At 45.7% G+C, this 24,591-nt stretch overlaps 2 protein-coding genes and 1 long non-coding RNA gene across 5 annotated transcripts in view; 2 read left to right on the forward strand and 1 right to left on the reverse strand.

Annotated features, from left to right (window-relative positions):
* Window positions 1-14,935, forward strand: part of MTHFSD (methenyltetrahydrofolate synthetase domain containing) — a 79,024-nt gene extending 64,089 nt beyond the window's left edge. Inside the window, exon 10 of one of the 2 annotated variants that reach the window (XM_020989226.2) lies at window positions 14,727-14,935. In XM_020989226.2, coding sequence (XP_020844885.1) covers window positions 14,727-14,774 — 48 coding nt within the window. In that variant the 3' untranslated portion in view covers window positions 14,775-14,935. Of the gene's footprint in view, window positions 1-5,936; window positions 6,386-14,726 lie in introns of those variants that run through there. The other variant, XM_020989228.2, reaches the window with a different exon arrangement.
* Window positions 13,988-18,950, reverse strand: FOXF1 (forkhead box F1). Its single transcript, XM_020989222.2, has 2 exons — window positions 17,812-18,950; window positions 13,988-15,595 (listed from the first exon to the last, which is right to left on the reverse strand). Exons 1-2 carry the CDS (start codon window positions 18,911-18,913, stop codon window positions 15,435-15,437), a joined length of 1,263 nt encoding a protein of 420 aa, XP_020844881.1. The 5' UTR covers window positions 18,914-18,950; the 3' UTR covers window positions 13,988-15,434.
* A 435-nt stretch (window positions 18,951-19,385) lies between these two features.
* LOC110210335 (uncharacterized) overlaps window positions 19,386-24,591 on the forward strand; it is a 109,387-nt gene continuing 104,181 nt past the window's right edge. For both annotated transcript variants that reach the window (XR_002325077.2, XR_002325079.2), the window contains exon 1: window positions 19,386-20,834. This is a non-coding gene — a long non-coding RNA (uncharacterized LOC110210335). The remainder of the gene's footprint in view (window positions 20,835-24,591) is intronic.

Genomic DNA, 24,591 nt, shown 5'->3' on the forward strand with positions numbered 1-24,591 from the left:
GACCCAGTAAGCTGCTAAAAATGGGAACAACATTCAATTTGGTAATAACTAACAGACTTATTCCCTGGCCTCTGCTGGACAAGTTGAGATGCCTGGAGCTCTGGAGTGTTGTGCGATCCCACTTCCAAGCCTTCAGAAGTACAAACTGCCTAAATTAAATTGTCATATTTAAACATCCATTTTAACCTTTATGATTTATGGGCATTGGATATAAAGAGCTCCATTCACATGAAGAAACCTCTTCTGTCAAAAGGGGGTGGAAAGGAAAGGAAAACTCCTATTTAAAATTCTGGTTGGAGGATTTACCAGGCATTTGCCAGACGAAAGCCTAAGGCTCAGGAAAAAATTGGCAAAATGAGGAAGATGGTATCATTGACTGGTCAGAATTTAAAGGTGCAGTACTAGTCAGCTTAGCTTCTTCATGGAGCCTAGACCCGGAGAGAAGAGGATGCAGGATGTAATGATGATAATCACTATCCTACCCGGGTATAAGACTGTTTCTTGCCCAGTTTAGGTTTCCTGCATAATCTGTTGCTTTATTTGGTTCAGTTGCACCAGTTTGGGCAGCAAAGCGAGGTAAATAAAATATGTTCCCTCCTAGAAGAGAAGTGTTCACCTACTTGAATCAAATGACATCTTCTTGACAGGTTATTTGGCTCAATTACCCCCTTCAATGTAAATTACCTCCTATCCAATTTTATCCAATTTGGTTTAAGAGAGATGAATGCTAACATCTTCCCCTTGCAATTACACTGTCTGTGACAATGACTTCACAATCTCCAATCAGCCTGGTGTAGATCACCATGTTCCACCACACATAGAAATCTGAGATTTATGGATACATGCCTCTAAGCCCAAGTTCTACCATTAATATTATGTGCAAACTTTAAAAGATTATATTAATGTCAGTGATGAAGATGATGATGATGACGTGACTCTAGAAAGATCATTTCACTTTTCAGTACCTGAATTTTCTTATCAATAAATTGAAGATCATTGCCTATTCCTCCCTATTCCATGTAGATGCTATTCAATATTCATTAGGCATACAATAAATTTATTCTGCTCCTACTTTGAGGAGTAAAAGGAGAAAATAATTCAGATCTGGGAGTCAGAATCCCAAAGACAAAGGCAAGACAGATTGGGAGATGATTGCCATTGGAAACTAGCTTTGAGAAATTAAGGTACTCTGTTTCTTTGTTCCTCATTCTCTAAATAATTTTTTTTAATTCCAATGATAAATCCTAGATTTAAAGCTAGACAGGACTTCTGAGATCATCCAGTCCCATCCTCTCATTTTAAAGATGAGGAAACTGAAACCCAAAGAAGTTAAAGACTTACAAAAAGTCATCCAGATAGAAAGTGGCACCAATATTTTGGCAAGAAAGCCCCCTTATCTTTGAGTGTAGTAGGCAGGCCATGCTAGCACAGGAACATCAAGAGAAGTCACACTCAGTGTACATTAGAAAATCCATAACGTGGACATTTGGATCTGGACAACAAAAATGTATTGTTCTGTGGTGGTGGGTCAGTAGGTTCCTAGGATCTAGAAATCATCTATTCTAAGCTCTTGAGGAGGCAGCTGGTGACTCAGTGGTATAGAGCATTGGACCTGGAGTCAGGAAGACCTGAGTTCAAGTCCATTCTCAGACACTTCCTAGCTGTGTGACCCTGGGCAAGTCACTTAACCTCTGATTGCCTGACAAAAGGATTCACCGGGAAAGAAAATGGCAAATCACTCTAGTATCTTTGCTGAGAAAACCTCATGCACAGTCTCGAACAGTCGGACACAACCGATCGACTGAATAACAGCAAAAACAACAAAGCCCTTGATCTTACAGATGAGGAAACTGAGTGCCAGAGAAGTGAAATGATAACCAAGGTCAATGAAGTAGTAAGCAGCAAAGGCTGGCTTCCAAAGCAAGTCCTCTGGCTCCAGAGCACACCAGAATGCCTATGATCATTTTCATACTCAATCAGAAAGATGTGCCATGTTCTTTGAAGTGATTTTCTACAAGTAGGGGCAAAACTAAACCATCTACACCCTTTTATCTAGACAACCCTGTGCCCAAGGACTCCTTTCTATAAAATGTGAATACTAATCATGACCCTTGAATGGAGAAAAGCTGAATATCTGGTATTCCAGTACTCCAGTGGCTGTGTGATCTCCCCAGTGTGGGTATAATGTGGGTACCATCATTCATGCCTGCCTATCCTGTTTGACTCTTGTCCGTGAGCTCCTGCAAATTCACCACAAGAGGGCCACCTAATATGCTATGAAAACTCATTCCCTTGCCACTGTAGGGATACAGGTGACGTATACAGGCTATCTGTCATCTCTTAACGCCACATTTCCTATATAATTCCTCATTTATAATGTGCTTCAGCCTGCTAATCCCTACCATAAATCTCGACATTGCCATTTGTATGAGCTTTGACTTTATTCTTTGGGAAACCGTACCTAGTATTTGGTGGCTCAAAACCATACGTGACCAGAATGATATCATTACTTAAAAAGATAGACGTTCATTTCAGGAAGAAGCTTGAGGCTGTTAAAGTAAGGGTGCAACTTCCTCGTGGTGAGCCAGCTCATTCTTCTACCTCCTGTTCAATGCTGGGCCCAGCTCATTGACCATATACATTGTCTCCCAGTGTTTTGGGTTTTGATGGAGGAGCGTGATGGGTTGGACAACTGCTCTTTTTCTATCCCTTGATTTTTTTTCCCTATGTAGATAGTTACGCCAAAATCTTTTGAGTAATTGTGGATCTCATTTAGGAGACTCTGTAACGATCTGGGGATTGATACAATCAGTGGAAATCTTTATGAGAATAATTAACCTATATGTGCTTCAATAGCAACCTTGAAAAAGTATAAGAAGGAATCAGACAATCAGACAGGCTTTTGAAAATTGTATTGCACCACAGTCCACATTCTTATAGTCATAACATTGCCTGAGCCATGCAAAGCATGTAAGATACCAATGTGCTTGTTGTTAAGTATTCAAAAAGCATTTGATTTAATATAGCAGAATATGACCTTAAAAGACTGTCTTCCAATATGGCATTTCTCATTCGTAAGTAAACCTCATTCAAGATTCCTTGAAAGATGTTAAAACAGAGATAACTTTATTCTACTACTCTCTGGTTATTCATTTCAAATGAAGTATAAAACATCCTTGCCAATGTGTATTTATCACAGAGCCCAGATAGAGCAGGGATTTCATATTGATCAATGATATTGTACTGATTGCATCCACCCAGATCAACAAAGAGTCCTAAGATCTGGCTGGCCAGTGTAGGGACCAAATCCATGGCCTTGGCCTCATTACCAATAGTTCTGACCCAATGAATTCAGCTTCATTCCACTGAATTCAGCAAACATTTATTAGGCGCATACTGTGAACAAGACCTTGTGCTAGATGCTAGGTATGCAGTGATATATATGGCACCCTCCCTGCCTTCAATGAGCTTGTATTCCACTTTGAGACAGAGAGCTGTGCATGATAAAAAACTGATCTAACACTTGCTAGCTCTGTGACATTGGCAAGTCACTTCAGTTCTGAGCCTCAGCTGTCTGGTTTCTTCAACTGTCAGTTGGAGATAATAATGCCTGTACTACCTTCTTCATGAGGACTTTGTGAGGAAAGTGTTTGGAAACCATAAACTGCTATAGAAATGTAAATTATTGTTGTTCATATAATTATGGCCATGATACCTGAACTTATCTCCTGAATTGGTGGGTTATCATCATTTTTCAAAGGAAGGAAAAAGGAGCAAAAGAATTATACTTTCCCTTTATCAGTGATGTATATCTGAATAAATAGACTATTTATCTATTTAACTAAAAAAACAATTATGTAGAAATGTAGTTATGTCAGATACTATGCTAAGTAATGGGAATATAAAAAAGGCAAAATACAGTCCCTGCCCTTAAGAAGCTAATAATCTGTATGTCTGTATGTATGTTTATGTGCACGTTTAAACATTTAAAATACTATATATTTCCATAGTTATATTTCTACATAATTGGTTTTCTATCTAAGCAGATAGGTAGGTAGATAGATCAAGCTCATAATCTATGTCTATAGCTGTCTATGTACATGTATATATATATATATATATATATGGACTTTAAAAATACTACATATTTCCATAACTATAATTTTACGTAATTGGTTTTCTATGTAAGCAGCTAGGTAAGTAGATAGATCTGTCTAGACAGATAGCTATACATCCTCAATGAATGTGAAAGTAGAATTATTCAGTTGCTGCCTTTCTTTTCCTTTTCAAAATGATAATAGGCTGCCAATTCAGGAGACAAGTCCAAGAATAATGACAATTATCGTATGAACAATCATTTGAAACCAGAAAGCAAGACACCCCTTCCCCCATTCCCCCAACCACCTTAAACTTCCTCTATATCCAATCCCCTGCATTCTCTTAGGTAAGGAATGGACAACTTTAAATCTAGGACCCTATGATTCTGTCAGAATTATTGAACGTCAGGGCTGGAGAAGACCTTAGAACACGGAATATTAGCTAGATATTAGAGACCATTTAATTCAATCTTATCAATTTGCAGAGGAAAAATAACAAAGCTCAGAAAGAGGGAATTGTTGCATTCACCTTGTACAACTGATCAGTGATAAAGCCTGCACTGAAACGCTGTACTCTTGATACCACCTTCCTCCACATATACTTAGCACCTCTCTTTAAGAAGCCACTTGCCCGTTAAACTTGGGTTAAAGCATCTAAAAATACCCCAGTCAAAGTAACCTCTTTTCTACTTTCCCTGATCTATACAAGTTTGTTTTCTAAATTCTATTCGCGAAACTGTCATCACCTCATTCTTGTCCTTGCAAAATCCTAAGTGAGCAGCAGGTGGCGTTGTCTCCATGAAAGAAGAATTTAGCCTTACCATGAAATAATCTTTGCGTTGCCCAGAAAAAAAAAAATGCCTCCTATTGGAATGTATTCTCCTTTCTTTCTCTAGGCCAGGGGGTCATGACCTTTTTTTTTTTTAATACTATGGATTCTTTTGACAGTCTGGTGAAGCCTATAGACCCCTTGTCAGAATCATATTTTAAAATTAAAGTTTAAACATTTAAAATAAATGCCATAGGTGACACCATGGATAGAGTGCTGGTGCTGAAGTCAGGAAGACTTGAAGAAGCCTCAGACACATGCTGACTGTGTGACCTTGGTCAAGTCACTTAACCTCTGTTTGCCTCCATTTTCTCACCCTTAAAATGGGGATAATAATAGCACCTGACTCCCAGCATTCTTGTAAGGATAAATTGAGATCATATCTGTAGAGCACTTAGCACAGTTCCTGGCACATTGTAAATGCTCTTATCATCCTTATTGCTGTTGTTGTTGTTGTTGTTGTTACACAGGGTTAAAAAAAAAACCAACTATGTAGAAATGTAGTTATAGAAACATATGCGTGTATACACACATAGGTGCATATATGTGTATACATATACACACACATGTATTTCATAGAACCCAGGTGAAGAACTAACTTAGAACTCCCTGCCAATGTACAGCCAGGCCACAAGGAACTCCCAGAAACAATTGTCTTCAATGGAACTTGTCTTTTGCTTTCTGTTTCTGAAGCACAAAAATACTACAGCACTAAATATGCCTGGGGATATTCAGTGACCCGGCCAGAAGCAAGAGACTAATTACTAGGCATCCTCTAAGAATTTGTCACCTATACCTCTTCTGTAACATTATTCTATTTCATTGCAATGCAGACTTTCAGAAAAGCTTTTGTTATGCATACTGTGACTGTTCCAGGACTGAGATAGAATAAAAATAACAATAATGCATTTACATACTGTGATCATAAGGATAACAACTGATCTTTTCATAGTGTTTTATTTATAGTATCAACGTCCTTTTACATATGGTGTCTCATTTGATCCTCACAGTGACCTACCGAGGTAGTACAAGCACTGCAAATATCGAGGCATTATGGAAAGAGCACTGGATTTGAGTTCAAATAGAAGTCCTACAATTCACTGCCCATCAGACCATCAGCAAGTCAGTTCTTACTGTGATCCTCAGTCTTTCCATCTGTAAGATGAAAATATTGGAATGTAAATATAAAGAACAAAAAAAACCCTAAACATTGTATGATTATAATGACCAAACTTGGCTCCAGAGTACAGTATTTCTCTCCCTTCTTTGCAAAGATGGGGGAATATGGGTGTGGAATATTACCTAGATTGTCAGACTTAGTTCATGTGTTGGTTTTGCTAAAATGCTTTCCTCTCTCTTTTTTTTATATTCATTCCAAATGGTAGCTTGGCAGATTTGGTGGAGAAAAGGATATATTTGGAAATGAAAGTAATATAAAAAATAAAAAATATCAATAAGATTTTTCCTTGTGAAGTTGGGCTGTTTAATATTTACTATCCTTGCAACTAAATTTTTTTTATTCTATGATCTCCAGTTAAGCTCTTTGAACCTGGTTCCTTATCTGTAAAATTTCTTGCTACAAGTCCCCCAGCTAACAAAGGAGAGCTCAGATGAGCCAACAGGGTTTATCTCACTACACCAGAATCTTCTTGGCATAATCCAACAAATTATTAAGCTTGATTTTCAAATATGTGGACTGGTCCAGGTCTGAATCAAGATATTTTGCCTACTCTAGTAGGGTGATAGTTTTTCTGGCTTTTCTCACTAATGCCTTTTAATTTATAGTGAGAGCTGTGTCATGGGGGTGGCATCAAAGCTGAGTGGCTCACACTTAACCAACATGCCAGCCCATGATTCCCTGCACAGCTAAGGAACCTGAGAATGGATAGTTAGCAACCCTTTGAGGCCTACACTCCAGCTCAGCCTTTCCAGGTCCTCTGTGACTGGCTGAGAAACCTTTTTTTTTTTCCAATACTTAAATGATTTACCTAGTTCTTATTTGGTCCATAACATTTTTAAAAAGAATCTGTTTGAAAGTGGGGAATACAGGTCTCCATGATACCAAACATTTTGCTTTTAAAGGAATCTTTAGGTCATTGGCTATTGTACTCTTATATATGTTAAAGCTCTGAGTGCAGGATGGTATTTCTTCTTAATAATAGTGTAAGAAGTTTCACAATGGATTAAATTATTCTTTGGGACCCCTTTTCCTTCAGCCAGTGACCTGGGTCCCCAAGATTTCTTTGCTGTATTTGTTTTATTTGTTTTAGTCATTTTCGGTCATGTCAGACTCTTCATGACCCCTTTCGGGGTTTTCTTAGCAAAGATACTGGAGTGGTTTGCCATTTCCTTCTCCAGTTCATTTTACAGGTGCAGAAATCAAGTCAAAAAGGATGAAGTAGTTTGTCCAGAGTCATACAGCTAGCAAGTGTCTCAGTCTGGATTTGAACTCAAGTCTTTCTGACTCCAGGCCTGGCACTCTATCCACTGCTCCACCTAATTACCCCTCTTTGCTTTAAGATCATCCTTCATCTATCCTTCTAAGTTCTTCTGCAGGGAGACCCTTTAATGGGGGCCAATATCATAGTATCACAGACTTGGACTTGGAAGAACCCTTCAAGATCTTCTAGTCCGTTCCACCCGCACCCCCTTACTTTACAGATGAGGAAATTAAGGTCAGGAAGAATAATTGACTCACTGGAGATGACACAAATATTAAATGACAGTGCTGGAATCTGCACCTAAGTCCTACGGTCCTACTATAGAATATGGTATTCTTTCCAGTATATCACACCACCTGGTGGATCAATTATTTCCCATCTCTTCCATCCTTGTTTGGACAAATTCAAGCCAATAAGTATTTATCAAGTGCCTAAAAGATACTGGAAAGTATGACTTCCTCCCCCTTTAAATCTCTTCCCCACCCCCTGCCTCACATATCCTATCCCCTGCATTCTCTTATGTAAGGAATGGCCAATGTTGCAGCTGGATTCTCTGAGCAGGGGAGAACACAGCATCAAACATGAGTTCAAATCCCACCTCAGATAGTCACTACTCTGGGACCCTGGATAAGTCATTTACTATCTCTGAGCCTCAGTTTATGGCCTATAAAATGGAGCTGATAGCATCTATCCCATAGGGTTAAGGTGAGGCTCAGTAGAAATAAGCATGGAAGTGTTTCACAAGTTCTGGCTTCTCTCTCCCCAGATGAAATGAAACTGAGGTGTTCAATGAATAGGTAGTGGTGGTGGTGTTCAGTCATTTCAGTTGTGTCTAAGTCTTTCTGACCCCATTTGGGGTTTTCTTGGTGGGAATACTGAAGTGGTTTGCCATTTCCTTTTCCAGCACATTTTACAGATGAGAAAACTGAGGCAAACAAGGTTAAGTGACTTGCCCAGGGTCACACAGCTACTAAGAGTCTGAGACCAGGTTTGAACTCAGGAAGAAGACACTTCTTAGACCCTGCATTCTATCCACTGTGACACCTAGCTGCCCTCAGTAAATGGGTACTAATGCAGAAAAGCCTGATCCTAAGTTGGCAAACTGGTGAGCAAAATCAAACACCCAGTACCCATCCAACCACTTTTGGCAGGGAGGACCCAGCTACCACAGTAGTCTCATGGAATATTTGAATTGGTTTGGGACCATAAATATCATAGAATGACCTCCACCCTGATTTTACAGATGAGGAAACAGAGACCCAGAGAAGGGGAAGTGATTTCCTCAAGGTCATATAGAAAATAAATATCTAACTAGTAAAACTGAGGCTAGAACCCAGGTTTCCCAATTCTAAGTTCCATATTCGTTCCACTAGGATGTATTAATTATGAATACTACTCATATACCATCTTAGTGGATGGGTGGTTCTGGTTTCATGTTTGAAATGCAGACATCTGACTTTCTCCAAGTTTTCTACCTTATATGATAGGCTCTTTGCTCTTTTACAAATGTGGAAACTGAGGCCAGTCACAATTATGTCACTAGCTCCCCATCCAAAATGAGCCTGATAACAGGCTCTTTCTGGGTATGTATGCTAATGATCCCAATCTATTGCCTTCTGCATGGAGAGAGAGAGAGAGAGAGAGAGGGAAAGAGAGAGAGAAGAAGGAGGAGGAGGAGGAGGAGGAGGAAAAAGAAGAAGAAGAAGAAGAAGAAGAAGAAGAAGAAGAAGAAGAAGAAGAAGAAGAAATAATATCAACTCCTCCCCTGCCATTGTAGTGATCGATGAAAAATATGGATAGATTTAAGATACAAACATTTTATCCAATATATGCATTTAGGCTCATCCTGCATAAGAATGTGTAGAAGTATCCATAGCTGTTGATATAGTTTTAACTGCCTTAATTTTCTTATTTATAGAAGAGCCCACCAGGCAACATGGAAGGCTTGGGGGAAGTCAAATATGTCCATTGCAAGGATGGACCCAATGTCCTTGACGCCAGAATCTAACCTTCTATGGCTTAATGCCTTGAACTCTTCACTATCTCATTTCACTGTATCAGAGGATGGTACCTTGGAGTCTACCCACCTAGCCCAGCCTTCTCATTTTATGGCAACTAGTACCAGAGAAGTGAAGTGATTTATTGCTTACATGTTTATTGACTGACTGCCAGATCACATACAGTAAAAAGCAGAGGGGATTTGAACCTACTTCCACTACCTCCAGATCTAGTGTACTTTCCTTACAGCACACTCGAGCTAAGTCCTGAAGACGTCAGTCAGCTGGTCCATCCCCCTGGTTCTTTGATTCGAATACAGGGTGTGCCAGTGCCCCCAGCTATTTCACATCCAAGTAGGTATCCATACCTTCTTATCAGGACTGATCTCTAGGCTCTATCTCCTGCCCCTCTAACAAAGAACCTCCCATGTCCTTCCTTCCTTGCACCCTGATCTCCAGCTCAGAAGTGTCTTTGCACTTTTCCTAATATATACAAGGTTCTATATAAAGTGTTTAAAATGGGAATCTCACAGGCTTGGGGAAAATATAGGATTTAGGGTGAGGCATCTTGGGCCAAGTTCCAGTGGCTCTACTGCTTGTGTTTGTGACCTGGGATGAGTCACTTCCTTCTCTAGACCTCATTTTTCTCTGTCAAATAAGAAGGCTGGACTGAATGGCCACTGAGATTCCTTCCAACTCCAGTCTTATAGACCTATGATCTTATAGAGTGGTATGGCTCTGACTGCCCACTCAGAGGGCAGAGACAGAGGAGGGCAGACTGTGTGGTACAAAAAGTGCTGAATTGGGAGGGCCAAAGAACTTGGATCAGAATTCTAAATCTACTTCCTGGGTGACCTTGTGATAATCACAACCTTTCTCGGCCTCACTTTTCCTCATCTACGCACTGAGGGGGTGGACCAGATGATTGCCAGTGGCCCTTCCAGTTTTCAATCTGCCATCCTTTACTTACCACTTCTCTACACATCTATGTTACTTACAGAGGGCCATCTCCAGTCATTCTGATGTGAATCTGGTCACTGGACCCAGAAGGTTTCAGAGAAGAAAGAGGCTGGTGACTTTGCACAGCCCTGCCTCACTTAAATCTGATTCACTTGCAAGTCATGGCATCACCTTCCTGAAGTCATGGTCCTCTTTGAGAGCAAAGAACAACAACAATAACAATGTTGTTTATGGGGAAGCAGTAATTATAAGATCATATCTAGTGAACCAGAAGGGGCCTCAGAAGTCATCCAGCCTGATTCCTCCTTTGACAGGAAGGCTAGCCTTTAGGTGAGCCAGTCCCCTGTAGTTCCCACTACCCTCAGGCTGGGGGAGCCCAGAGGCCATCCCAAAGCTGGACTTCCTCAACTAAACTGAAGGCTGTCTTTCGCTTTCTGCCAAGTCTCTGAGGCTCTGCTGGACACAAGAATTAAAGGCTAGAAGATCCCGCCTTGGGGCACCTAACCAGGATACCCACACACATACACACATGCATATGCATATGTGTGTTTACACATGGGTGTGCACATATATAAACATATATATTTGTATACGTGCACATACACATATAGCACATACATATATCTTTAGAAAAAGGATTTAATATCTCTATAAATAAAAATACCTTTTACCTTCACTAAGTGCATATATTGCATATGTTTATAGCCTATGTATTATATAGTGGTTATAGACAATATATGTCTCAGAGAGTAAATAGCTTTTAATTTTATTTGGCACATCTTTCTTAATAGCATATATCTTGCTAGAATTATTGAATGTTAGAACTAAAATTAAGAGGAACTGTGGAAAATACCAAAAACATGTGGGATTAGAAGAGAACATGGGCCCGTCCTATAGCCAAAACCAGCATAACTGATAGAGAGCTATCTTGAAATGTCTAGCTGGTACCTTTAGAAACAATAATAGTGCCAGAAGAACTCCAGCTGCGTTGGGTGGGCCTTCTCTGGAGAGAGAATATAAAGACAGACGTGCACAACAATCCTACTGAATGAGAAAGTACATTGGGACTGCATTGGTGAAAATTGTGCCCACAGCAATGAGATCACAGATCTATTGAAATACCAAAGAGCTGGAGTCACCTTGACCATTTAGCCCAACACTGTCATCTTACAGAGGAGGTCCAGAGAGAGTACATGATTTACCCAAAGTCTCAAAGCCAGGTCTGGAATGTGGAGCTCCTGATGCCCATACAGTCTCATTTCCGATATACTCCATTGTGTTCCAGCACATACCTAACACTGCAGCATTCTGGGATTTGTGTTAGAAATGATATGTTTACAGCTTTACAGAGAATGTAAACCTTAGGCATGTAATCTCACTATCTCATATGTAGCTGGCCTGCTGGACACTCCCATCCCTGAACACACTTTGGTGACCAAGAGAAGGCATAAGCAGTGTTTGGAAGCAACTTCTACAATGCCTGATTGTGACTCTTGTGTAACAAGCAGAATTTCAGCAACTCAGAAAGAGGTTTCTTTCTCCAGGATCGAGTCTTTGGATTAGGTTGGAGAACCTAGGTCCCAGACCAGACTCTTTCCTTCACAAGAAGACACTGGGTCCCGTGGTGTAGGCAGTCTAACTGACAAGGGCAAGGGCTCCTCGAACATGGGGAAGGTCAGAGGACTTCCTAACCCATTTAGCTAGCTCTTGCCATCCCTTCCTGAGACAAATCAGACACCCTGGCTCCCCATCCCTTTCTTCACTATACTAGGCCTGGGCTCTTGCTGCTAGAGATGAGAAGTTAGCCAAGATGAGAAACCAGGTGGATTGGGACAAGCCAAAGTGCTAAGTTGAATTTTAAATACCGGGGAGTTGGGGAGGGGGAGGAGTTCTTTACTCCTGGAAGATTTCTGAGAAGCAGCAGAATGTCTCCTGAGCCTCTGCTTGCTGGAAGAAATAAGGGCGGGAAAGGGTGGGAAAGAACAAATAAACAGGGAACACCCTATGGGCTGATTTGCCTGACCGAGTGAGGGGAAGCAGAGTCAGAGACCTAGAGAAAGGTGTAGGCGTGTGCCTCACCCATGAGCCCATGGCCACAACCAGGTCCTCTTTCAAGATTTAAGGTTTCTACTCGTCAAGCACAACTTCCACCAGCACTATCCTCATTATTAGGGGAGATCTAGCTCTCTGGGGGATTCCCGGGGGAAACAATCCGAGGTTTTTTCTTCTGAAATTTTGGTTTAAGGGGTGGGAGGGGGTCGGGCAAAAATTTCCCTCCACGAGTTCTTGGGGATTGATGGAAGGTGGGGGAAGGGGGCACAATGGGGGGGAATCTCACAATTTGATGAGACTTCTTCCCTCTGGACCCCAACATCCTTCTCAAATTAAGTGAAGGTAGTCTGAGGGAAAGAATTCCAGGGCCATTTAGAGAGACCGAAACACACAGGGAAAGAAAGACCCAGAGGAGAAGGCAAGGGAAGAAGGGATCACTGGGGCCTGCATTTGGTCCTCCCTTTATCTCTAGTTTATAGACAGCTGTTTGTTTGGGGCATTAATTGTCCGGGTGAGTTTATTGATAATTCTGATGTAACAGAGCTCGAAAGAAATTACCCTCATGTCCAAAATGTCAAGGCTGAAAATAACCAGGTACAGAGCTCACGACCCTAAGACAGGGAGGAACTGTGGTGGGTCTAAATGCTGCAACCCAATGACATCTACTTTATTCTGTTTGTTTTACTAGAGGGGAAAGGAGCGGAAGGGCTACAAATTGGGGGGGGGGATCGGGCAGCATTTGAAAATCTTGTTTCCCTGCATTATAAACATATATGTGTATATATATATATATATATATATACACATATATATGTATATATGTGTATATATACACACACACGTACATGCATACATATATATGTATATATATGTATATATATATATATATATAATTTAGGGGAAATGTTCTCTGGTTCAAAATGAAACTCTTCTGCCCTTTCATCCCCTTTTTATTCCAAGGGCCCATGATCCGGATCTGATTTTAGACATTTCCAGTTTGGGGAAACCAAAAAGAGGGACACAGGAAGAACTCCTTTAATTTCTAGCAGCCAGTGGGCTCTCTGTTTCCAACGAGGAAATTCCTTTTGAGCATAGATGAAAAAGTATCAAAATCTGAAAACATCTTTTTTTTTAAACAACAATCACAATAAATTCACATTTATATAGTGCTTGAAGGTTTCCAATACTAAATCAACATGGAAATTCCTAACAGGAAAGAGATATACTTAACGGTAAAGATTCTATTTCCACTTTTGGAATGGGAGAAAGAAGATCTCTGGTTTTTCTTCGAATTTTAAGTTATTTCTTTAAAGCAGGAGATACAATTTAGAGAGGAGCAGAGACCAGTAATAGAATCCCAAAATTTGAAGGCTGGAAGGGACTTTTAGAGACTAGATCTATAGTAGCTGTTACCTCTAAGCAAGACTTCCCAAAGATGGTAAGTGAATGGGATAATGGAAGAATTGTTGAAACTATAGGGAATCACAGGAAACAAAAAATCTAGGGACGCTCCTTTCTCCCTGGAGGAGTTTGTACGGTACTCTCAAGTCCCACTGTTGGTAAAGTACTTGTAGTGTTTTATTTATGGTTCATACAAGTGTGAAGACCATGTACAAATGCTATACACGTTTTTATTTTTGTTCTATTTTTTTTAAAGGGTACACAGGGGGCACATCATTAGTTACCATTTTATACAGTGCAGAAGAAAGCTTAAAATAGGTGTCACAAATGCTGCCCGGCGCAGCCAACATACAAAACAGGGGGAAATAGTCCTTCATTATATATATATTTATATAAAACATATGGAAATTTGTCTTTACACAGATCCGACTTTGTTTCAAATTTACAATGGATAGCTAAAAAAAAAATCTACACGGCAAATATTGCCAACGAGGTACACACCATTTAATACTGATCCACGGAGCCGACGTGGTGTTTCGATTATTAGAAAAAAAAAAGTAGAATAAATAACAGGATGAGCCTTGCTATTTTTTTTTAAAAAGTGCCTTAATCTTTCTGTGTCCCGGCGATCCTGAATCCACTTTGGAATTAGTAGCTTTTCTCTTAAATCCTAACCAACCGCTGATTTTCAGCCTCCAGAGCCCAATGCTCAGTCTTGGACCAGAAAGTTTACAGTAGAGATTCGAAAGGAATCGTTTTGTGAGAGCGGAAAACAAACAAAAAGGCCCACGGATGATGCGGAATAGGTCACACCGACTGTTGAGGGGAGCAGAACAGAGGGGAAGTCTAACACGGGCTACGGACTCACTTCTTTGGCTCGCAGTAATTTGAATTTAGGTTTAATTTTAATTTTTTCTTTCTTTCTTTTTCTTTTCTTTTTTTTAAGCAGAGAGTGGTTTCGGAAAATAATTCGTCTATAAGTTCCACTCGGGGTTGATCTGAAGGGAATCCGGGCAAAGGGGCGAAGACAGAGCAATTTCTTGACCCAGCATAATGCGGTGTTGGGGGAAGACGCTCTTTCTAAGACATTCTTTCAACAACAACAAAGACAAAAAGATAAATATTCAAACCGACAAAATAAAGAGTCTTTGATAATTACTGGATTTCACATATCCCCACTCTCACCAACCCGCCGTCCTTTCTTGCCCAAATTCACGTCCCTGGAGGAAGAGAGAGGGGTAAAAAAAAAAATAGCAGATTTTTCCTCACGCATTTTAGGGGTTCCCCAAACACAGCACCTTGCCATCCGGATCCGATGGGGCTGGTTCGTTCCAAAAGGATCTGAACATCTATTCTCAAATACTGACAGTCAGACTAGGTCCCAATCTACACTAGAAATGGAAATTGGAGCCTGGGGGCGGAGGTGGGGATGAGGAGCAGGAGTTAGGGACTGTTTTCACCACCGACCTGGTGCATTCCCTTCGGATTTCCTCTCCCAGTTGGCCCCAAAGGTCAAACTCTTCGTCTTCTGCTGCTGATGGTTTATACCTCAAGAATTAATCAGTTTCTTTTTTTTCTTCAGTTTTTAGAGGTCCTTTCACCCTGTGATGGGTTAGGGGGCGTCTTTTGTGTCGCCTCAGGGCTGCCTGCCCAGTCATCACATAACGCAGGGCTTGATGTCCTGGTAGGTCACTTGTTGGTGATAATAAGACCCGCTACTTGCTGAATGCATCGAGGAGGAGGCCATAGCATTGAAAGAAAAGACGAACTCCTTTCGGTCACACATGCTTGGCGACTGAGAGTGATACCGGGGGATTCCTGGGAAAGAGACAGAAAAAGGGAAGGAAATGAAAAGATTTTTTTGGGGGGGTTGGAAGTTCTATCTCTTAAAAGAAAGCAAGTTGTAGGAAAAAAGAGATCAATTACACCCCCCCACACACACACACACACACACGGAAGAGCAGGGAAGATGTGAAGACTGCAGATGTGGACAGGGAAAGTAGCCCACGCTACTGTTTTAATGTCAGGACTGGAAGGGAAAGAACGGGAAACCTATCACCTTTATTTTTTCCAGGTTGCTCCGGGACTAAACGAATTGGCTGTACCCTGCCCTGCTAATCCCCACTGTCCCTGGGCGCCCGGCAGGAGTCAACCTGGCGGCGCGGGGTCTGCAGGACTCATTGAGGCTTGGAGCCGCTAATCTGGACCCTCCAATGCCTCTGGCTGCTCTGAGATTGCTCTGAGGTTCTCGGAGGCTGGGGAAACTATTTGCGTGTGTGTGGTGGGGATGGAGGGGGGCAAAAGGATGGGTCTCATGGGCCACCTGTCTGGCAAAGGGAGTGATCGTCTCCCCAGGTACACCTCCTCCGGGTCTGAGGCCCCAGGGTGAGGAAATATTTCAGAATAGACCACTGCCCTGCTCAGCCATGGCTTCCTAAAGAGTCCAACACCCCAATTGGAAGGACGGTTCCCCTTTCCCCGGGACAGCAGTTAACAAACCCTGGACTGACCTTTGCATTATGCCCCAATCCATCGGGCAACTCCCAGAATGAGGGAGTTTGGGGGGGAGGTGAGGACAAGAATTGAGGTGAGGCAGAAATGTTTCAGGCAACGTTAACAATAGAAGTTGAAACGTTCAAGAAGGGCAGAGGGTTGAGGATTTTAAAGCCCTTTACACAGCCTGAATACATTCAGAATTTTGTCCTGTAGCTCAGTTCAGAAGTCCTACTCTTTGAGGACAGCTGTTTCCCCCACCCAATCACCCACCCACCCAAAATACAGCAAAAGGAACTGGCTGTGGTTGAGAGCCCCTACACTCCCTCAGTACTGCTAATCAGGCCAGGCCTGGCCTCAGGAGTAGAGCATCCTGGTTTCAAGGAAGCCCTAAGTGACAGGCCTCTGGCTAAGTTCAGACAGTTTCCAAAACAAGGCCCCAGAAGGGAGATGATTGGCAATGAGCTGGGGGTTAGGAAGAGGGGGAGATATTTTTAAATCTTTCTTCCCTGGATTTGGGTGGGAATCTCCCTGTGGTGGGTACACTTGGTTTTGAAACCCGGAGCCTAAGAAACCAGCTGTGGGACCTCATCTACCCAGCCTCTTCCTCTAGAGTGACGGTGAGGCCTGCCTGTGCTTTACCCTAACCTCAATAAAGAAAAAGGATGCCCTCCTAACCCTGAGCTGTTGTATAGAGTAGTCTAGTCCTGTATCCACAAACATTCTGAGGCCACTCCAACTTCCCCCCAAAAGCTCTTGACCTCCCCTGGCCTACCTTCTCCTCTCAAACCCAGGGCTCAACTCCTGGGAAGGCAGAATCGCTCTCCCGGCTGTTCAGGTCATTCAGGAGGAACTGGGCCTGAAGAACAGAAAGGCCCTGGCCTGCTAGCTTAGCTTTCAAGTTTCTTTCTTTAGAAAATCTAAAAAGTCCATGAGGTCGAAACCTCAAGCCATTAACAGTGGGCTTTTTAAACATCAATAGGACTCCAAAGCTTGGGCCAGCAGTGAGGCAAGGGTCCAGAGGGGCCTGAGGAAGGTCATGTGGAACTCCTTTCCTGGGCTCAAACTGAGAATCATAGGTTGCCGGTCAAATTCCAAGTTTTGGAAAGAGAAGGGGTCGGGAAGGGGGCCGATTTGAACATGAATGAACACATGTGTGTTTGAAGGAATGCCTTTTGAAGGAATGCCATTTGAAGGAATGCACAGAGTGCTTAGGAATCACCAGCATCTTTTCCACCCACCCTGTATATAGATGAACAACTCAACTTTCTCTTTTTAGTGGAGTAGGGGTATATACCGGCAAGGTCATGGACTCGGGCCCCGCACACATGCACACACACACACACACACACACACAAACTACACACTTAATATATACGTTCTTCTACATATATGGGGGACAAGCCTGGGGAGATGTGTATCTCTGCATCGACTCCCTCCGCAGCACGAGCCCTGGTTCCACAGTTGCCACTTCCCCAAACCCCTCTCCGACGCCTCCCACCCCCCACCCTCTCCTCCCATGCCCACTCTGCTGAGCTCACCTTGTAGTTCGGCAGGGTTGTGGCTGTTCTGGTGCAGATAAGGCTGCTCCAGGGAGTGCGTGGGGAGACTGGACGACAGGGGATTGGCGGCGGGGTTGCAGGGGGACAAGGGCTGTTGCTTGATATAGGAGGCACCGCTGTTGAGCGCCGCTGCTGAGGCCGAGGGCGGCCAAGCGGAGGCGGAGCCCGAGTACACGGAGTGCGGCTCCATGACCCCGCCGCTGGCCAGCAGCGGGGAGGCGGACACAGAGCCCTCGGGGTGCGGGTACTCGGCGCCCGCCGAACCGGCGCAGCTGCCCATGTAGGAGTGGCCGCCGTTGGCAGGCAGGTGGGGCACCGAGTGGCCTGGCAGGCCCAGACCGTCAACATTGCCCGGCAAGTGGCCGTTCATCATGCCGATGCCGCCCTCCAAGGCCAGGCTGTTGGGTGGGCAGGAGATGGCCCCGGCTGAGCCCTGGAAGCTGTAGGTATCGGGGAGGTGGTTGAAACCCAGCCCGTTCATCATGCTGTACATGGGCTTGAGCGCCTGGCACTTCCTTCGGAAGCCGCGGGGCCGCCGGCGAAAGGAGCCCTCCTCGAACATGAACTCGCTGGCTGGATCGATGGTCCAGTAGTGGCCCTTCCCTGGGCGGCCCAGCCCTTTGGGCAGCTTGATGAAGCACTCGTTGAGCGAGAGGTTGTGGCGCACCGAGTTCTTCCAGCCCTGGTAGGAGCCTCGGAAGAAGGGGAAGCGGCTCTGTAGGAACTGGTAGATCTCGCTGAGCGTCAGCCGCTTGGTGGGCGAGCTCTGGATGGCCATGACGATGAGCGCGATGTAGGAGTAGGGCGGCTTCTCTGGCCGCCGGATCCCCGCGTTCGTCTTCTTGGCCTTCGAGGTGGTGGACGAGGCGGGGTCCATAGTCGAGCCGCCGCCGCCGCCGCCGCTGCCGCCGCTGCTGTGGCCGCCGTGTTGCTGCTGCGCCTTCTCTGGGACTGAGGACATTGGGTGGCTGCTGCCGCCGCCGCCGCTGCCGCCGCTGCTCTGCGCCGCGGAGGAGGAGGAGGAGGAGGGAGGAAGAGGAGGGGGCTGAGAGAAGGGAGCCTGCTTCACCTCTGCCGTCATCTGCTGCAACTTTTCCAGAGCACTCAGTTGCACACCCCTCCCCTCCCCCACCCCCCTTTCCCGAGCCCGGCGGCCCTCCCCCCCACCCCCCTACTTCGGAGAAGCTCCCTAGGTCTGCTGCTGCTGCTGCAGCCGGCTAGGGGTTGGCTCTCTCCCTCTCTCTCTCTCTCTCTCTCTCTCTCTTCTCTCTCTCTCTCTCTCTCTCTCTCTCTCTCTCTCTCTCTCTCTCTCTCTCTCTCTCCTCCCTCCCCACCCCCTCCTCTTCCCGCTCCGCTCTGGCCCTCCCAGAAGAGCAGGAACCAGCTGAGAGCCAAGCCAGAGCCAGAGGGGCAGGCTCTTTTCAGAAGCCTTGGGTACAGCAAGGAACCCCCCCTCCTATTTAGGGAGTCCGGGGAAAGGGGAGTTAGAGGGAGAGGGAGCTGTGCTGCTATAGTCTCAAACAGCCTCTGAGGATCCCAGCGGCCCCCACAGAGCCTAAGGCTCCTACCCCAGCCGCTGCTGCCCAAAGAGGTCCCTTGTCATAACAGCGGTTCTGGGCTCTGCTCTCTCAACGGAGATCGCCTTTAACTTTATCTCTTGTCAGCTGCATCTGTCGGCTCCTGACAGTCAGTCAGACGTAAGGAGCTAGAGAGAGGAGTTCCCCCGCCCCGACCTCCCCCGTCTTCGCTCCTTCCCTCCCCCCGACCCACCCCCCATCCTTACTCTGGTGGGCACTTAAAGGGACCTTCACACTCCCCTTCCCTCTCCCCACAGAACAGTGGCTCTCATCCAGATCCCGCCCCCCACCTCTATCTACCAGCCTTCCAAACGATTTTTAATGGACGAACGAATACCAGGCGGTTCTCTCCACGCTCAGGTCCCCACGTCCTCCCCCCCTTCGCCCCCCACCTTCCCACTCCACCTTCCTGAACTGTTCAGGCCACCGGGAAACGCGGAGCCATCACTAGACTTTCCAACCCCAAGTTCTTTCTTCCCTGCTCCACAGTCCCAGGATCGCAGTCCCCTCCGTGAAGTCCAGGCCCTTTATTTTCCAATCCTCCCTCTCTGGTGGAGGTCCCCCGACTCCCAACCCCCCACCCACGCCTCAGGGGGACCCTCTCAATGGGATCGCTCGGAGGGATCCTTTCCCCGGTGGCTGCCAAATGCCTTGAATTCCGCCTGAATTTCAGAAGCTCCAAAGTCCTGGGGTTCCTTGAATTCAGGCGAGCCGCGTTCCTGGGGAAAACGAAAGCGCGGCTAGTCTCTTTGTCTGCGGCCGCGCAGTTGGCTTGAGACTGCTGTGAACTCTGTGGTTCCCACTAAGCGAGCAGCGGGCCGCAGCAACTGCACCGTTTGGCCTCAAAGCCGAGGAAAGCAACGAGCCCTGGCCCAGGCCCGCCTAGAGTGCGCAGATAGCTCGGCTCCCGGCCCCAAGACTTGGCGCTCCCCCGCTTAAAAATCAAGGGTCTAATTTCTAAGATAGGGGGAAACCTGGCAGGATGTTTATACAGCCCAGTGTAAACATGTTCTCGGAGATTCTTTAATAAAGAAAAAAAAATCCGCGAAAACGGGCAGTTCTTTCCATGCCCCCTTTCTGCTACACTGGAATCGTCTGGGCAGCCTATCTGGCGGCTTGTTTAGATTTTTGTAATATAAATATTAGTGCGGGGTGTCGGGACTTTGACTGGAGCAGCCCGCGTGCGCGCCCCGCACGCTTAGCCCCGCGCACACTCTCGTGCGCGCGTGTGCACACCCAGTTACTCTAGGGCAAAGGGGGAGCGTGTGTGTGTGTGTGTGTGTGTGTGTGTGTGTGTGTGTGTGTGTGTGGGGGGGCCGGTTGGAGCAAGAGGAGGGGGAGGGGGCCGAGGAAAGAGAGCCGCTGCACGGCAGCCCCAGCTTCCGAGCGGGCTTCTCAGCAGGCAACCGTTGCTCACCCGGCAAGGTAAGTCACTTGGGACTTGGGGCATTCCGAGCTTGGATAGGTGCTCAGTTTGACCTTTTCACTGTTCCTTCGGTTGCTAGTTCTTTCGCCTGGGGCTAGAGAAGGGACTAGAGGCGCAGCTGCGAGAAAGCGCGGAATGGGGAGGGGAGGGGAGAGCGGCGGGAGGCTTGGGGCTCAGGGAAAGCTCAGAGAAAGGTGGGTTTTCACGGGTCATTGCTAGAAACGGAGGGCAGATTGTTGGGGACAGTTGCTTTGCACCGGCTGGGGAGAAAGCCCAGCGCAGACCACCCGATCAGCGTGTGCGCCCACACTTTAGGTGAGCTCTCCTCCGGTCCCCCGGTGTTTTCCAAAAGAAAAGATGCCTATTGTATTTCCCCAAGGGCCCTCCTCCCTCCCCTTTCCCCCTCCCTTATTCCCCACCTCCCTCTGTAGCTCAAAGCCTTGGCGGGGAGACTCGAAGTCGCCTTCGGGGCGGCTGGCAAGTCTGTGCTGAGGGCCCGACCCGAGTGGCTTCCCAGCGCCTAACTCCGATCCCTGACTTCCAACGGTGACAGGGCAGGAGGCTTCCCGTGTTATACCATGTCCCCAAAGACCGGATTCTAAACCAACCCTCCCAGGATCAGGGCCCCTGCCTCCCCTCCCCCAGTGCCGTGCTGCGCGGGCACGCACAGAGAGAGAGAGACGAAGAGAGACAGAGAGAACCTCCCTGCTTTCTTAACTTTCTCCCCCCCCCCTTCTCTGCCAAACGGCAGCAGCAGGGTTGGAGACGGGAGCGCATGGGAGGGGAGTCCAGGGGAAGTGGGGTCGCTGCTGACGTTTCTTGGTAGCAAATCCTGTGTCCTAAAGTGCAAACGGAGGAGGAGAAGTTCACTAGGCTTCCGCGGCGGAACTTTGGGGAGGGGAGCCTGGACTATATACTCTGTGTTGTAGGGAGTGGGAGAAAAAGAAGTCTCTAAACCCCGAAGCCAGAGACTGCCTACATCCTGATTGGATTCTGAAGCCGGGCCTCTTCCATCTGCTCCCGGGTGGACATCCAAAGCCAGTCTCGGTGGCCTTAGCACAGTTCACCGTAGAAAAAGAGGCCAACCTACCCTCCAGTCCCACCCTGGCCATGGTTTCCAGTTTCTGGCACACTCTGCAACATCTGTGGCCGGATGAGCTCCGAATAGGGGAAAGGAGAAGGGTGGGATTTGTGTTATCCCATAACATCACCTTCATGGTTTCCCCTCTACACTGCCGTCCCCTATTTACTCAGGAGACTCAATCCGAAAGGCTCTGTAGGTGGCATTTAGCCCCTACTCTCTTTGGAGTTGTAGTGACTGTGCATGTGTGTCTAGTTTGGGGTACGGGGCGGGAAACGTTCTTTCAATAGCCGCCTTTGAGTCCGTATGCCGAGGGAGTGCTGGAAGGCGGTTTGCCGCTTTTCCTCTAGGCTGACAGAAAAATCCTGCGTTGCTGGGGAGAGGGAGCAACAGGGAAATTCATTCCATTCCAAGGCATCCTTGCCAATGAGAATCTTCCTTGAAAGATTCGCTTCCCAAAGCCTAACGAGGTTGGCTATGGGAAGTATACGGAGAAAGGGGGAGTCAAAAAGGGATTGTTCTCTGCTGTTAAGGGAGAAACCAAGTTCACTCAGCAGATATCTTGGACATAGGTTTTCCATGTTCACAGAATGTCAGAAGAGACCTTAGACAACATCTGGTCAACCTTCTTGCTTTACAGATGGGAAAAGTAAAGCCTACCTGGGGATATAATAACTTGCCTGAGGACACGGACACGCGCACACACGCACACACGCACACACTCACACACACACACACACACACACACACACACACACACACAACACGGGATGGGGAGCGAGCGACAGAGAGAGAGAGTTGTAGGAAATCGAACCTAGTTCTCCAGACTCTTAATAGAGTGCTCTCAACTATTACAGCGAATTCTTTCACTTTACTTTCTTTTATACCTTTCTCTGAAAGAGGATGCAAAGGGAGAGAGGTGGAGAGGCTGCTGTAGCCTTTTGGAAGGAAAGTCGCTTTCATTAAGCTGTGTTTTACTCAGAGACCCCTCACCCCCTCCACAGGCCTTACAACAGACATTGGGAAGGGTCCATGATGGAACAAACCGACAATTTAATAGCCTATAGAGCTACGACTAACCCTTTAAGACAGAGTCAGTCTGGGGGATATTGGGGACCAGCTCAAGAAGCTGCAGAACCACTGGTGTTTCCCAGTAGAGGTTTAAAGTCTGGAGAGGAGAGCCGAGATGGATGCTTTTTCTGCTAGCCTGCCTCACCCCAGACCAGACCAAGGGCTAGATGGCGTGCCTTGGAGAGCACAGACTCTCTTTGACAAACCAACCAAGCCGTATAAACAGGAGCCTCCCTCCCCCAAAACATCCAGACAGATAAAATACGCTAACTGGAGACTCTTACCAGGTTTTCAAGTATAGGGGAGGCCCAGGGGCAGATGTTTAGTGTTCACCTAAAAATCTAGAAGGGTATTAAAACCTGACCTCCACTCTTATTAGTCTTATTGCCCAGCAGTCTTCTAGCCTCAATTTAAAGGGGGGGGGGTGGGAGGATCGGGTGTTTTGTGTAAAAATAGACAAATCAGAAACTTCTTCCTTTTTCCTTGACCGAAGGTATTTTTACTGGCTAATTGCTTAAGTGAACTCGACTCTGCAGCAACTGAGCTTGTAATCCGAGCATGGAAATGGATCTAGGTGGTATTGTTTCACGCAGTCTGTAGAGCGGGCGCTCCCCTGCAGAAGGGGCCGCGTGTTTATCAGAGAGCGCGGACCACCCACCGAGAGGGCACCGGCAGGCGCGCGCCCCTCTCCTCTCCCCCTGCTTTTCATTAACGCCAGTGACTTCACTCGCAGAAAACATCCCCCGCATCCCCCAACAGCCTCCTGCCCCCACTTCGTCTTGTCCTGCTTTCAGAGCCCGCTCCCCAGCCGGAGCGCCCCCTCCCCTACCCAAGTTCTAGCTTTAGCCCCTTGCAAATTGATCCCTAAACGTTTACATAAGGTAGGAAGGGAAGAGGCGGGAGTGGCAGGGCTAACTCAAGCTCAGGAGATGAGAAGATTGGCTTTTGGCGAATTTATACACGACTTCAAGGCGTTGACAGGACAAGCGATAGAATACACAGACATATTTTCACATCTGTGAAATATATGGCATAAATATATATCATATACATATATCCACACACAACTATGTATAACGAATTTCATGGGAATGTGCACGCATCATGGAGGGAGTTAATAGACTGAATAAGTGTAATGTGGGTATAATGTAGCTTGGTTATGTGCACAGAGAGCGTATTTATAGGGGAGACGTATTTATAATAAAATGGTCTTAGTCTTCATGTATGTGTGTATATATATACATATATACATATATATATACATACATATATATATATATATATATATATATATATATATATATATATATAGAGAGAGAGAGAGAGAGAGAGAGAGAGAGAGAGAGAGAGAGAGAGAGATATTAAGGGCATTTTCTTGGCGCCACTATCCCCATCCACAGGCTCCACCAGCCAATATAAAAAAAAAAAAAACCGGAACTGTGGCCAGGGAGCTTGGAACAGATAGACAGTGAGGTCTAGAGCTCTGCTTTAACCGGCAAGTTAATTTCAGTGGGTGTCACTCTACGAGTTTTTGCTTTTTGAGGAGACTGGCTTCACTTATTCCTCCCTCCAGGCAGATGTACGTGAAGGAGGTGGGGCAATTA

Source organism: Phascolarctos cinereus, unplaced genomic scaffold, assembly GCF_003287225.1.
Source record: "Phascolarctos cinereus isolate Bilbo 61053 unplaced genomic scaffold, phaCin_HiC Scaffold_2;HRSCAF=192, whole genome shotgun sequence".
NCBI lineage: Eukaryota > Metazoa > Chordata > Mammalia > Diprotodontia > Phascolarctidae > Phascolarctos > Phascolarctos cinereus.